Genomic DNA, 15,793 nt, shown 5'->3' with positions numbered 1-15,793 from the left:
ACAATGCTCAGCTGTTGTAATTGTACACACAGGGACGGACGGAAATAATTACAGCCACTGTCACCAACATTTACTGGCACTTGTACGTACACCACACCATTAAGTTACCGTACAGTATTTACAAAATAAAAATGTGCGATTGAAATAAATGATGGATCCTGATTTTTAGCACGGCACATATACAACATGCGTACATTCCAAAACACAAAAGGATTAATGGTACCCACAAGAAAAGAAACCCCATAGATTCCAATGGCCTTGCCTTACTCAGGAATAACAAGCAATGCCATCCAGTCAACACATCCCTTTCTATTTAAAGCTTTCGTGACTGCAGGGATTCATCTTCTTGGTTCTTTCGGTGACTTTACCGAAAGAACCAAGAAGATACATCCCTTTCTCTCGCCAATACATTGCCACATTCCACGATTCGGGGCGTATATTTCAAACAGTAGATTTGCTTCGCGTTACGTATTTATGCTCGTTCACCCAGGAAATCCTCACCGAGTCTGGACACTTCTTCAAGAAGGTTCTGCCAGGCTGCCACAGTAGGGGGCGCAGTCACAGCTGCGTGTAATTGCAATTGAGGACAGCGCTGAAATGCGCAGGTCGAAATTTTCGGCATTGGGATGCTTGAACAAAACCGATTTGGCATGGGACAGGCGTTACACCGGAGGAGAGGCCGGAGGGAGTGATGCAGAACAGGTGGGGGACGGACAAAACTCCACACAGAACGGCACCCGAGCTGAGAATCGAACTCAGGAAACGTTTTCGTTGAGGCTCCCGTGTTATTACCACTGCTGCCACAAAGCAATGGCACACCATTCGTGTAAGTGAAGTGGATTTTTACTTGGGCATATACGGAAATAAACTGTCAAAATGTTTTCTTAATTGCTCATAAAATACCATGCTGTCCAATGCAGAGATAATTATATTTAACCTTTTTAAGCTGAGTTTCATATCTGCTTCAAACCATTGACTTGTCATCAATGACCCCTATTCAGTAAAATTTGATAATTAACTGCCTTTGCACAAACAGCGAGGGTGCCTAATTTGTTGAACTGCCGACATTTCTTCAAATAACTCCGTTTAAAGAACCCATCTTACAAGTAAATGCGTGATCCCACAACAGCCCTAGCCCACGTTATAATGAACACTGAACGAGTATTGAATCAGCCCATGCATGTGCACGTCGCATACGTGTGTTTGCGTGTGCGATATAAGGTGGCTGGGCGCGGTGGGTGCCGAACGCGCTGCACTACGAACCCGGCGACACAGCCACCACCGGTAACGATGATCTGAACCGGTCCTGGACCTCCCGTAGGTCGGCTCAGCCTCAAATGAGTACCTGGTGCGTTGTGTAAACATCGTGACTGGGGAGACAAAGGCGTTCGGGCGTGGTGCCGTCCACCCACCCCCTCGTGTAACGTGCCGGACTTCATAGGTGCTCGCGAACAGCACTCGCCCCAAAAAAATCTGTTAAGGCTATATCGGGGAGGGGATTCTTCACCTTTGATAAATCAAGGTGCCCCGATAACGCTCGTGGGTCCATGCAAGCGCATTTCGATGCTCTCTCGGTGTTAAGGGGGCAGGCGACGGCCGGCGGGCTCGGCCGTCGCGTCACGTGCATCGCACGATTCACGTCGACGGCGACGGATCGCGGTGCCGCGGGCAGTTTGGCGCGCCGAGCCGGGTCGCGCGCAGAGATCGCAAACGGGTTTTGATTCCTTACCCGTACCCGGCCGCACCAGGGTCGCAAACGGGTACCCGTACCCGTACCCGGCCGTACCCGTACCCTACCCGTACCCGGCCGGGTACGGGTAGGGTACGGGTATCAGGGTACCTGATTGCGACCTCTGGGATGAAGCCATGTTGCAGGCGCAGGTGGGTTGATTTTAGGAACTTGAATTGTGAGAAGAGACAAGACGTTGGGAAATGAGTGACAAACGGTGACTCACCAGTGACTCACGGTCTACCCGTATCCGTACCCGGCCGCACCAGGGTCGCAAACGGGTACCCGTACCCGTACCCGGCTGGGTACGGGTAGCCGGGTATCGGGTAGGGTACGGGTATCGGGTACCCGGTTGCGACCTCTGGTCGCGCGTCGGCGTGGAGTGCGGCACCCCCCGTCCCCTCCGCTCCCTCCCCACCGGTCCACTCAATCGAGAGGCGTCGAGGTCACCCATGGGGCACCCGCTCACTTGGGGGGGGGGGGGGGGTTCGAGCAGAGGCCGTTGGGTGAGCTGATGAGGTTCGAGGATTAAAGAAGAAACAAAATGAATAGGACCCCCCCCCCCCCGCCCTGTCACCAATTGTAACGTATTAAAACAACAATCGAGGGGTGCAGTTGTGATGAATGTGTGTGTGTGCGTGTGCGCGCTACTAATTGCGTGCGTTTGTGTGGGTTACGTGGGGAGCGGCGGTGCAGCTGTTAGGGGGGGGGTGTCTAGACCTGGCTTTGGGTCTCCCTTAGGTTGAGCCAGCCTGAAACCGAGCAGCGAACGGGGCCGAACGTTGTCACCTGCCACCCCAGAAACCTGCCGCAACGGTTGGAGCAAGTGACACGGGTGACGCGTGGGGAGTGTCGTGAAGTGCGTTCGTGGTGAGTGTGCACGTCGCCGCTGCGTCTACATGGCATCAAAGTGGAATCGGTGAGCCTCGAGCCGTTTCTCCTTATCGTCTGCTTTCTGCAAAACAGAGACACGGGCGGGGGCCGGGGGGCGGGGGGGTTAGAAGGTGATGGTTTGATATTGACTTAGACGACTCAAATAGGGCAATGCACTCCAAGTACACTGATAACAAAATAATCGTCACATAACCACACAAAATGCACACGCCCCACTCACATGCTGCAAAAAGCCTTCTCCCAATGTTACTTTAATGTTCCAATTTACTCTGTTGTCATTTGTCAATCACCAACGCACGCGTGCACGCACACGTATCGACGTGTACACAGTGTGTGTATGCAGAACTTCTTTTGCACCGTACGTTAGCCAACAGTGCTAATCGAAGGTGTGGTGGCAAAGTGGTGAGTGCAATGCACCACAGACCGGGAGAGACTCGGTTTGAGTCCCCGGCATTGCACGACACCAGTGGAAATAGTAACACGAAACTGGCGCGTGCCTCTCTCGGGTCGCCTCGCCCATAAATGAGGTCCTGGTGTGGCTGCGTCAACATCAGAACGTGGCCGGCTTGGTGTCGTTGCGGCCCGGACGTCTTTGTAAGCGCCCTGCCGTTCTCACGAAACAGATGGCGGGCGCTGGGCAGCACTGCGCGCGTTTAAACGTGACGCTATATTGCCTGGGACCTCTCTTCAAAAGGTAAGTGTCCCCAATCGAAGCACTGACACCGTCGCTGTGAAGGTTGACCTCATCACAACGGCGGGGCGAGTCCCGTAACTGCTCCGAGTTACGGGATTAAAGTTGAGCTTAAAAGCGGCAGCCTCATGGGGGCCCCCCCACCGCGCAAGCGGCAATTACACAAGACGACAATGACTAAGATCCCCCGTATAGCCTGTAACAGACTGTTGGGGTAAGTGCTGTTAGCGAGCACCTATGAAGGCCGGCACGGCACCACGCCCAGCCGCCTTTGTCTCCCCAATGCTGATGTTTACACACCGCACTAGATATTCACTTGAGGCCGAGTCGACCTAGAGAACGCCCCGTAACAGTTCAGAAAGTGTTGGCCGTGAGCGGGTCGCCGGGTTTGTAGCGTAGTGCGCTAACCACTGTGCCACCGCTCCCGACAAACGCACGCACCAACATGCACACACGTGGGTACCCATATTTTGGTTCTGAAATCTATACAATCTATCGGTCAACGCGATAGTTACTGTTGTGCAAAATTGCAGTGGTGTGCTGGGTCAAACCGCACTTCTTCCTGTGAATGCTTTATGGCCTCGCCGAAAGAAAGGTACGGGATGCGAAATGTCATCTGAAGAGATACAGCGGCATCATTTGCAACAACAGGTCACTGTGTGCCAATGTAACAGTCAATTTTGGAGATGACAAAATGAACACATTGCCCTTTTTGCTAGGCATGTGTTTTAGATGAAAGTCCCCCTGCCGAGTTGGCGTGGGAAGGCGCTTACGTACCAAACTTTCACAAACAATCAGTTAACATTTAGGTATATACCACACACACACACACAAACTTACATTTATCTAAGCACATTGTGCGATCATTGCATTGGGCACTCCCAAAGTCTGCATAATTTTAATGTCTCAAGTCGGAGAGAGTCAAATTTGCCGAGGGTATACATATATTTTTATCTCCCCCGAACCACGAGGCCACAACTGTTTTAATGATAATGATCATTAACACGTTCGGGACAGCGGACTTCGCTTGTGCGCTGCCAGCTCACTGTGGACCCGCCACCACCACCACACCGTGTCGGTGCGCACGCAATCCACCGTATCCACAGCAAAGCCCCACAGTGCCTTTGTTAAATATCGCACGCATCAAATGTCCGACTCTACTGTCTTCCCACGAAGCGTGTCTAACATCCAAACTTGTTTCCCATGCCCAGATATGCGTTTGCCAAGATCGATGAGTTCACGTGTTCGAGCTTGGATTTGTCGTTCTTGAGCGTGAAGCTGTGCAAGAGTCCAGCGGGTCAAATCAAAGCCGTGGACTCATTGTCCTGTTAGCCAGTGTGAGACTAGATGTTGTTCATCGACTGAGCCAAAGCAGATGTTATAGACATAGTGGGCATTGCTCGCAGGGGAATGCCAATTGGTGAGAGCGGCCTAGTCCAAGTTGATATCGTTGAAAATTACCTGCAATTACGGGAGAGAAGGGTAAAGCGGTAAGAGAAAGGGAGTGAGCGGGCGTTATGCTGCGCTGCATAATAAAGTAGCAGACACATGTGCCCATTATAATAACGATCACAAATGAGCAATTCCAAGCTGCCGACTGCACAGAGGTTCATCAGTCTAACACGTAATGTTTTGCTTGTTTTTTTTCTTGTTCAAGTCGGGCACTAAGCACCGTGTGTTTAATTGCTCGGTGAGCGTGAGCGGCTGGGGTGACATTGGAACACGATGTCTGTCTGGTCGACCAAGCCGGGTATTGCTCATCCTCGCCGCCCGACGGCCCCACGGTGTTTGTGATGACACTGCAGCCCCTGGCGATAGATGCGTTCGCGTGGCCCGGAGCGGAGCGCTACTGGACCATGATGGGAATGAGTTGTGCTCATTCCCTCTCCGCTCGCGCGGATTCACAGTGCGCGGCCGAAACCCGGCTGATTTTGAGAAAAAAAAACACGGCCACACGAGAGTGAATTTATTAACTGTTGGATTTGACAGGTGGGACGCCCGTGATGGACGCCCCCTCTCAACAACCCACACGCAGCTTTGCAGCTCGAGTCAGTTACACATTGATACCTGTCCAGAGGGTAATTGCAACCAATGCTCCCCATTCACCACGCCCGGTTTAAGGTCACCCTAAACCAGTCTGCTTCTCACGCCTTTGGTCATGCGATGACACCCACCCACTTACAAGCACGATGTAAGGCCCACACTTAATGGTCTGTTCTGGCTTCCAGGAAAGACAGATCTTGTTGGAGTGACTCTGGTCTTGAGCTCGTCATGATCACAGACAGCAGTGGAGAAGCCTTTAGGCTGTGCTTCTGTAGGTACCAAGCAAGAACAGCCAATATAACAATGCATAACCTGAAGTTGCAAATTGAGTGAATGGATAGCGAGGCCTTGACTTGAAGACCAATAAGGAGAGTGCATAATACCCAGCCAAGTGTTGTATTTCGATTTAAAGCTTTCGTGACTGCAGGGATTCATCTTCTTGCTTCTTTCAGTAAAGTCACGTAGAAGGAAAAAAATAAAAAAAATAAAAAAATATTTATTTATTATTATTTTATTTTCCTTCTACGTGACTTTACCGAAAGAACCAAGAAGAAAAAAAGTGTTGTATTGTTATTTATTTTAACGGAGTCAAGGGTTCCCCCACTTTCAAACAAGCACTGGCCAGAACTTGTTTCTACAATGTGCTGTGTGTGGAAACGTATCGAGGTCTTGGTCCGCTTCAAGCCCATTCAGATGTTAATGCCTGCCTGGAACAGACCAGGTTCCACCTCTCCCCAAAACCTTCTCTCTCTGGCAGTGACAGGTGTAAAGTCACCGCTTTAAAATAAGACAACAGGGCTTTACGCGTTATTGGGTTAGCTCACATTATTTCAAGCTAGTATCTGTTGTTGGTGATATTTATATGTTTAAAGACGACCACGAAGATGACTAATTATGCGAGACGAGCCATTGATGGGACCCGTCGCGTCCGTGACCTCGCGACCCTTCGCAAGGGGCGGCCCGCCTCAAAGCTGGAAGCTCATTGGCCGCGGTAGAAGCAGGCCGCACGTCCCGGTTACAGCTCGCTTGGTCTGGTGAGGTTGCCGTGGAAATTCTTGCCTGATTCACGAATCAGGTCAGCCTGGCTTCGATATGTTGAATTTCTTTCGCGCCGTAACGTAGCCAGCCATGCTAAACGAAGTGGTCATGGCGACGCAGCATGCGCGAGCTGTCTGCCACAAATCTCTGCCACGGCGTGCAAGTTTGGGGGTAGGAGGTGTGATGGGAATTTATGCCGGAAAATTCCAAACTTGCAAATAATTCTCCGCCATAACAAAGCATTGCACCTCACCTTCAGATGATGAATGCTTCATAACAGCGGATTTTTAATAAATGAACACAGTCATTAATTTAAAAAAAAACTGCCTCAAGTAAAAGGTGAACTGAAAAAGCTTCCATATATTTCCAGCTGCAATTGTGTCCACATATTGTTCACATTGTGTTGTTTAATTATGGTATTTAACCATGGAATTTCTCATGTGACCTACATCCGTAGCATTGTTAGTATTTTAATCTATATTGTGATACATCTCACATGACCTACACCTTATATATTTTATTTTCCTCCTGTAGCCTTGAGGCAATTTTAATGCTTCTCTCCTTTGTTGTAGAAGCCTATACACATATATATACTCCACCTTTCTTCACAGTGTGTGTGTGTGTGGGGAGTGGCGGCGTAGCGGTTAGCGCGCTACAGCCAACACCAGTGACGATTATCTGAACCAGTCCTGGGCCTCCCCTAGATCGACTCAGCCTCAAGTGAATACCTGGTGCGGTGTGTCAACATCTCAACTTCGGAGACAAAGGCGGCCGGGCGTGGTGCTGTCCACCCACCACCTCGTGTGCCACAGTGCCGGCCTTCATAGGTGCTCGCTAACAGCACTTGCCTCAACAGTCTGGTAAGGCTATATGGGGGATCTTTGTCTTTCGTGCGTGTCTGTGCACTCATACCCATTCAATCATTTTCTCCTTACACTACCGTGAGGGTGGACATAATGGTCAGCGCTCACGAGTGGAACTAGACGGAACCCGTGATCTCAGTCCGAACAAAGTGCATGAAGGAATAAGTGCATAATATGAATATGTTCTAAGGGGTCATTGATTTACTCGTCAAACGAGACCAACTCATTCGGCACTGGTATCATTACCACCATTCATCATCAGTGTCACCGACTCAAAGCCTTCGATTCTGCTTTCGTGCACTGCATGCACAAGAACTACGTGCCGCTGTTGAAACTATGTTTCACGGGCCTGCGCTGATTTTGTCGGCTACGTTGGGGCGATTATCGTCATTTACAGACTTAAATGTTTTTTCTTAAATATCGTGACGTCACAATGCGTCAAGTTGTCATTACAATTACTACCGTCCCGACACCATCACATCCGACATCCCCGCTACAATCACCACCACCACCACCACGATCATCATCACCACTACCACCATCAATATCATCTCTGTACTCATCATCATCGCGAGACTCGGCATATCATGAACGCGTCACAACTGTGTCCCCCTTGTGATTTGAAGAACAAAAATAATGAAAAATAATAACCGCACGCAATATTTATATTCAGCTATGTGAAATACAGCACTACGGAATGAAAAGAGTCGTCTCCCACTGTCATCATTACCACTGGCGGGCCCATTATTGAACGATGTTTTACCTTCCGAGCGGCAAAAATACAATTGTGCTTGTCGGAGAGGAAATGTCAATACTCACCCCATTCAGGCAAACTCGTGCATGCGCTTTATTGCATTCGGAAATTCACAGTTTCAATTATCAAACGCCTGGACAAATCCCCCCCCCCCCCACCCCTCACATTATAGATCGTCGTCCGGCCTCTGTTTAACTTTTGCCAACTCAACACGTCATCGGTGCCAACCGACGAGCCAGCGAGCGCCGCTCCCCGCACGAGCTGTCGATCGCGGCTCCCCCGGCAGCGCTCGCGCGACCTGCCCAACGTCTCGCCCCGGAGCGGATTGGCCGGTGCGCGCAGCTGCAATTGGGAGTATGTACCGCCTCCATAATGTTTTTTGCAAAAAAAAATATATAAAAATAATATAAAAAAATATTAAATACCTAGGATAATATAAAATAAAAATAAGCCCCAAGCAGCCTGCATTTCGCTCGCTCGCTGCAAAGTCCAGTACTGATAAAGGAAAAACTGACGAGGACTCAGCCAATAGTAGCCGGCCACCTCTCCAAGTGGCGTGGCATCAAAATGAACGCTCCAGAAAAATAAAGTGGGCCTGGGCGGGGAGGGAACAAGGCAAAGAAAACGGCCACCGCGGAGACGGAGCGGTGAAAACAAAGGTCACGTGCAGGAGCTAAATGGATTGGTCACATCGCGGGACAACGGCAGACAGCAATGGCCTGGGGAGACCTTAATCCAGCTGCGGATTGACCATGGCTGATGATGGTTGGTCAAATTATCTCAACGCATGCCTGTGAAGTCGTTTGCAATGCCCCGCGCTTCTGGTTTCGATTGCTTCCTCAATCAAGGCTCCCCTTTGCTTGCTCAGCGTTGCATGCAAATGCTAGCCCACGGGAATGTTCGCCACTGGTAGTGGGGCGGATACAATTTTGCCCAGTGGAACGAAACCATCACACTTTAATAGAAGCCAGGCAATCCGCGTTATGTCATCAACAGTAAGGCAGTTGTTGCGTGCCAAGAGTCTATGGAGTAAAAAAAAAGAAGGGGAAAGGTCTTGGTCGGGAGCGGTTGTAATTTGGCCAGGTTTTACCATGATTGTTTAGAGGAGTGGATGAACATATTACTTCGTGCCATTTCACCCCGAGCCAAAATCCACCCAGGAGACAGATTAACAGCTCCTGGAAACGCAGTCAAGCTGATCAACGTGGGAGCCGATTTGCTGGACAAGTGCCGAGGTAGAACGTTGGTGGCACTTCGTTACCATCATCATCACCATCATCATTACACATGATGCCGTCATTGAGTTGTACTCAACTCATTTGCAAAAAGTCCCGATGCAATTTCCAGTTTCACACGTATATTAAATGAATCAATCAATTGTTTTATTTGAAACCACCCCATCTGGGAGCCCAATGAAATACAATACTGTATCTCAGTAATTGCAGTTGTTTTTCCATGGAAATTTGTCAACGACACTGGGTCTGCCGATGCACTGCTCTGGCCAATTGGGCAAGATGAACCTTTCTCGTGGCCACAGCTCAGCAGGAACGACATCTTATCCGCAGGAACTGCAAGTGCAAATGTAAAAGGTGAGCGCCCAACAGTGTCATTGAGCTCAACTGGAACGCAGATAACAGCCGGACGAAAACGGCGACTACATTCCGTGGCAATGGAGTAAGGAATAAAACTTCACCGGAAGACAGATCACAGTAAATCCAGGTCAGCGTGACCTCCGCACCCCCCCTCCCCCAGTTGCTTATGGGCGTCGTCAGACCATACTTCACCATTCAGGTTGGCCTGAATTGGTGAGGCGCGGGGCGGGGGGGAGAGCCAATTTTTGCCGATTTGATAAAATACAATAGGTTTTTCCCTTTTTTTATGGCAACAAAACCAGTGTTAAGATGTTAAAACACCAACCTGAAACCTTTTACAAGAAATCATGTCTGCATTAACCACAATACTTGTGGTCAGAATGCAAACAAAAACATACTCTGATAATATATGCATTGTCTTTGAAACTGATTGGTCCACACCAGAGATGGTTTTCTTTCGAGCCTAGTCTCAAACGGTGTTAGACCAGAGGACGCCAAAAGGCACCAAAAGGCACCAAAAGGCACCAAAAGGCATCCTCTGGTCTAACACCGTTTTGAGACGAGGCTCAAAAGAAAGCCGTCTCTGGTGTGGACAAATAAGTTTCAAAGACAATGCATATATTATCAGAGTATGTTTTTGGTTTCATTCTGACCACAAGTATTGTGGTTAATGCAGACATGATTCCTTGTAAAAGGTTTCAGTTTGGTGTTTAACCATCTTAACACGTGTTTTGTTATATTCTTTGGGTCTTTCGGTTAAAGCCACGTAAATAGTGGCTTTATCGAAAGACCCTGCAGTCACGAAAACTTTAAGTCAAGATTCTACCTGTTTTGTTGCCAGAAAAAAGGGGAAAACCTATTATGAATCGTGAAATCCATTATTTAAAAAAAAAGAAATCGAAACTGAAAATGGATTTAAAACGTTGGTGCCAAACTGCTAGCCCGCTGTTGAATGGTACTCATCGTGCAAGAGTGGATTATTTAAAAGCACTTTCATTGGTTTCTCAAGAGTCACTCACCACTCTTCACCAGCCTGTCGCAAAACAGCTGCCTGCCCATTCAAAATAAGGAATCATTGGATTGCTTTAAAAGTCTACCCCCGCCGTCTCATCCCAGGGACAAATACGCCTCTGCAATATGGAACGTGCAAAACAAACTTGAGAAAAATGTCAACGAATGAACGGAGGAATGGGGGGGGGGGGGAGCCCAAACAGCATTTTACTTCCATAATAGAAAGCCTACGTGTTTTACAATTTTTATGTTGAGATGCAACATTGAATGAGTATATATATACATATTTACCTTTATGAATGCATTAATACGGAACGCACGTGGGGGGGGGGGGGGGGGGGGGAGCGTGATCTATAGCACCTTGCATGTGACAATTAGCGAGTTTGACACACAATCACTGCGGCTGGGTTGACAGGCACGTAAGGAAAGCAGCGAGTGTTGATACCTAGTTCGAGGTGTATCGGCAAGTGAGCGCAGGCACTCTGTTTATGTGCACCCGGGTGTGTGACGATGTTTTGCTCACACACTTTTTCCTCTTCAAGGAAAAGACAATTTATTCGGCAATGAGTTTTTACATCGTCGTTTGTGGATTCACGTTTTCAGCGTGGCTCTCCGATGCGTTTTCGGGCTGCACCGCAGCACGTCGGTCGGCACGATGTCCGACGTTTCGCATCTACGTTCCTGGGAGCGTCTTCAGGAACTCAAATGAGCAGCGCGCATTCCCCCGCGATTGCTGTTGGCGTTTGCGAGTTTTTGACGCCGACAGGGCGAGCTCTCCGACGGAGGCCAGCGGTGGCTTCGAGAAAGTGAGCCGCTCAAATCGGCGGTACAGCCCGAAAACACATCGTCGAGCTATAGAGCACGATAGCGAGAACCTAGACAGTAATGATGACTTTGTTATGTTACATGAGAAAGGTTGCCCGTCTCACATTCTTATTTCCATGTGCGAGGCTCAAAGATGCTCGACTATGGTAAGATATCGTCTCTCCAATTAATACGGCCCGGTGCTTCGCTTATCTTGCAAGCCGCAGAATATGGGCCACACTCCCACTGCGCACCCGGTGTATCAGCACGTGCCACTTGTGCCAAACACTCGGGCGACAACGTGTGTGCGCGCAACAGCTCGTCGCCGCACAGTGATACCGCGTAAGGCAGGCAGCCTTACGCCTCACTCGAGCTTCATGAGGATTAAGGTAAAAGTAAATTGTCTTGATTTTGGGGGAAAATTGTTAAATTTCCAACATACAGAGATTTCGGGTTATGGATCGTTCTCAGGAACCTAACCCTTACGTAACCTGGGGACTGTCTGTATATAAACTCTACGACTTAATCCGGCTATTTAACATTCTCATGGTATCCGTAATGAACACACAATTTATATAATTGGGAATTCAGCGAATTCTACTTAAAGTCACCTACGAAGAGATGCAAACAACTGTCTGTGACATTCCAAAACAAAGGCACGATCAGGCCGTTACGGAAAATGGATACAAATTGCCGACAATGTAAATACCTGTCCGGAGCAGACGTTTATAACGTGGCGGCATCGTTGGGCGGGAATGAATAAAACATTTAAAAAAACACGACCAAAAGGGCCTAATTTCTGTTTAATTAACATATCTAACAAGCGGGGATTTAGTTCAATGGTCGGCTGCCGTGTATCGAAATGGGGTTAAACTAAATCCTCTGCGTATGCCAACGGCAAGGGCCGACCCACATGTTGGCACACAACTTTGCGCCAGCCGTGGTTAACGTGGTGGTCGTGATCACCGTCCACCGACGTCGAACGGGTTTCACATTGAAAGCGCGTTCGTTCACGCGTGATGTAGGCGCGAGTGAAGAGCTCGGCCTGGTTGCTAATAATTGCATTTTAATGAATCCCTTGACTCCTGGTTTGCGGTAATTGTAATTGACTATATGCAGGCTTTGCATGTGGTATTATAAATAATCAACAGGGATTCCCGCCGGAGGGCTTTACCGTGCGCACATTCTGCATGTGGCATTGTTAAACGTCCGGCTGGCATTCCTGAGGGATCTCTGACCAGATGTAGTTTTATAAATATTCCACCAAAGGTCTTCGCTGTGTTATTCATGTAAATTTTTGCTGTGTGGTGAAGGTTTAATTTTTTTTGTTATTTATGTCCCATTTGGTTTACACACAGTTCAGTTAGAGCTGAATTTGAACATCTAATCTCTCCTTGGGTGACTTAAAATTATGCTATAATTACAAGCAACACTTATTACTTTTTTCCAACCGCCTCGCCTCACTGTAAATGTGAAAATAAAACACACACTTTATGTTTCGTGTTTATATCTTCGTACGGTTGGTGTGAAGATCTTGCCTCGTGTTTACTGCTGCTCGGTCTCATTATAAAACGCTGCCTGGCAACTCTGAGCCGTGTGAAGCTATCAACTGAAGGCCCTTGAATAGTAAAAAAAAAAATTGCATTTTTAAAACTGCTCCACTGGGGAGTTGGGCAGGTGGCTTAGGGATTAGCGCATTGAGCCAGTACCGTAGAGATATATCCTGGGTTCAAATCCCGGTTGCAGCCAACCATGACCTTAGTGAATGTCGTGAGCTTAGGGTCTCAGTGTGAATACCACTGACCGTACACTACCCCAATCACGTAAAATTGTGGGTTTTGATTAATTTGGCGAAACACTGCAGATCTGGCAGTTAAAAACATGAAAATGTGACTTTGATCGGCACGTGACAAACTTCGTTCTAAAGCATGAAGCGGATGTAATCTGTGATACTTTTGTGAGTGTACAAATGCTTCTGTAAATTGAAATGCATTGAGAATGAGAAACTAAAATTGACAGTTATACTGACGTAAAATTAACGAGTATTTTTAATGTGATAATATTCACAAGTTGAATGTGGGATTTTGAAAGACAGCATTGATGTAATACAGAAGAGTCAAACCAATCAGAAAAGACTTGTATAGACACACACAGACGCCCAAAGGCACATGAGCACACATACACACTCGGTGTCAAATAAAAACAAAAATCTCCTATGTAACCTTGTAGACTGTTGGGGCAAGTGCTTTTAGAGAAGCACCAATTAAGGATGGCACAGCACAAAAGGGGGTGGTGTGGACACCACCAAGCATGACCACCTTTGTCTCTCCATTGCTGATGTTTGCACACAGCAATGTGGTATTTACTTAAGGCTGTGTTGACCTAGAGGAGGCCCCAGGACCAGTTCAAATATTCTCCACTGTTATTCGTTGTGATAACGGTCGCTGGCTTCGTAGCGCGGTGCGCTAACCACTGCAACACGGCTCCCCACCACACACACACCACACACACACAAACACACAGACACACAGACATTAGATTTTGGCAGGTGGAAATTATTTACCTTCTCATTCCAGTGCAGGATACCGATGATGATGAGGATGGCAATGCAGATGCAGAGCAGGGCAATGCCCGTCAGCAAACCTTGGCTGGGAGTCAGATACAGCTTGGTACTCCAGCTAAAGACACAGCACAAATACACAAACACACACAAAGGCAACGATCACCCAGTATAGCCTTACTAGACTGTTGAGGCAAGTGCTGTTTGCGAGCACCTATGAAGGTTGGCATGGCACGGCACACGAGGGGGTGGGTGGCCAGCATCACGCCCGGCCGCCTTTGTTTCCGACTGGCGATGTTTACACACCGCACCAGGTACTCATTTGAGGCTGAGTCGACCTCGGGGAGGCCCAGGATCGGGTTCAAATAATCGTCACTGGTGTTGGTAGCCATGAGCGGGAATCGAACTCTACCGAGTTCGTAGCGCAGCGCGCTAACCGTTACACTAACGCTCCCCACACATACACACGCGCATATACAAGTACACATGCGCGCACACAAGTACACGCGCACACACAAGTACACACGCGCTTATGTGCACATAGAACGCCAGGGCTGTCAGCTGTCGCGAGGCAACGTGCAAAACTACAGCTCGTTTCACACTATTCAACTCCCACGCGGTCCTTTCTGTGCACGGCAGATCTAAATTGGCCAAAATAAAAAAATATATATTTATATAGCCACGATTACCATAACACAATAAACGAAAATGTACAGCACTCTGGAAAGGAATATTTTTAATCAGTGAATGTTACCTGCTGTGATTTACGCATCAGAAACACGGACATTGGATAAAGAAAATGAAAAGAAAGCTGAAAAGTGCACAAAGCAGCTTGGAGAGGTCCATTCTTTGAATCACACTTCGAGGCAGAAAGAGAAGCACGCGGATTCCAAAACACGTTACAAGGTTCTTTGGGTCTTTTGGTAAAGTCACGTAGATAGGATCAGGAAGATGACGATCGCTTGTGTCGCGTTCGAAACATCGTAGTTTTCCGTTTATTAGATTTTTTATTCATTTGAACCGATCTACGTGACTTTACCGAAAGACCCAAAGATTATGAATTCCTGCAGTCACGAAAGCTTTAAGTCAAGATGCACAAGGTTGTCAAGCGTAGCAAGTGGCTTGGGCAGGATATGCCACTTGAAAGGATGATAATCTGTCGTCAAAACTAACGACAGAGTGGCAACAGAGAGGAGATCCACCGTGGAGAAGCAGTGATGAACTTTAGCTCGAATGTGCGGGCGCTAGACGGATTGCTGCAGCGCGCTCCTGTGAGATACGGCGACAGCTTGGGAAGGCCTTCATCCAGCAGTGGATAAATTGTGGCCCATGATGTTGTTGAGAGGTCGTTGTGCAATGCAGCTGATTCATTTAAGAAAATTACTAACATTGAGATTTGGAAATGAGACACATAGAATATAGATATTGTGTACGTAAACGCAGTCAGCACGTGTATGCGATGCGTGCACTATTGCCACAATATATTTTTTACATCAAGTGTAGCATACTTATGTGAAAAGCTGAACGCTATTTTGGGCCGACCACACAGACGCACTGTGTGTCCCACGATTACCTGTGTCTAACGAAATCATTCAGCTCAGCCGAGCCATGTGGTACGTTCACGTGTCCCATCAAGAGGCGCCAATCAGGGCTTCAATTGAAATTAGTGTCTATTTTCATTCTTTTATCACCCACAATCCACCACGATAGCCATTACACCATATTGCTCTGATTTGATTTATCATTGAATTTGGTCGATTCTATTCCAGAGCTTGCTCCTGCTGCTGATGCTGCAGTAAAAGGAAGGCCCAAGG

At 48.0% G+C, this 15,793-nt stretch overlaps 1 protein-coding gene across 1 annotated transcript in view; it reads right to left on the bottom strand.

Moving 5' to 3' along the window:
* The window catches only part of ITFG1 (integrin alpha FG-GAP repeat containing 1), a 192,730-nt gene that overhangs the window by 100 nt on the left and 176,837 nt on the right, over nucleotides 1-15,793 (bottom strand). Inside the window, exons 17-18 of the mRNA XM_061548724.1 lie at nucleotides 13,983-14,097; nucleotides 1-2,684 (exon numbers count right to left, since the gene is read on the bottom strand). The exon at nucleotides 1-2,684 is cut by the window's left edge and continues 100 nt beyond it. Coding sequence (XP_061404708.1) covers nucleotides 2,625-2,684; nucleotides 13,983-14,097 — 175 coding nt within the window. The 3' untranslated portion in view covers nucleotides 1-2,624. The remainder of the gene's footprint in view (nucleotides 2,685-13,982; nucleotides 14,098-15,793) is intronic.

The sequence above is a fragment of the Lethenteron reissneri genome, chromosome 9 (assembly GCF_015708825.2).
Source record: "Lethenteron reissneri isolate LAM-NWPU_2019-01 chromosome 9, ASM1570882v1, whole genome shotgun sequence".
Classification (NCBI taxonomy): domain Eukaryota; kingdom Metazoa; phylum Chordata; class Hyperoartia; order Petromyzontiformes; family Petromyzontidae; genus Lethenteron; species Lethenteron reissneri.
Note: the sequence above shows the minus strand (reverse complement) of the source record. Positions and strands in the feature narration are given on the sequence as shown.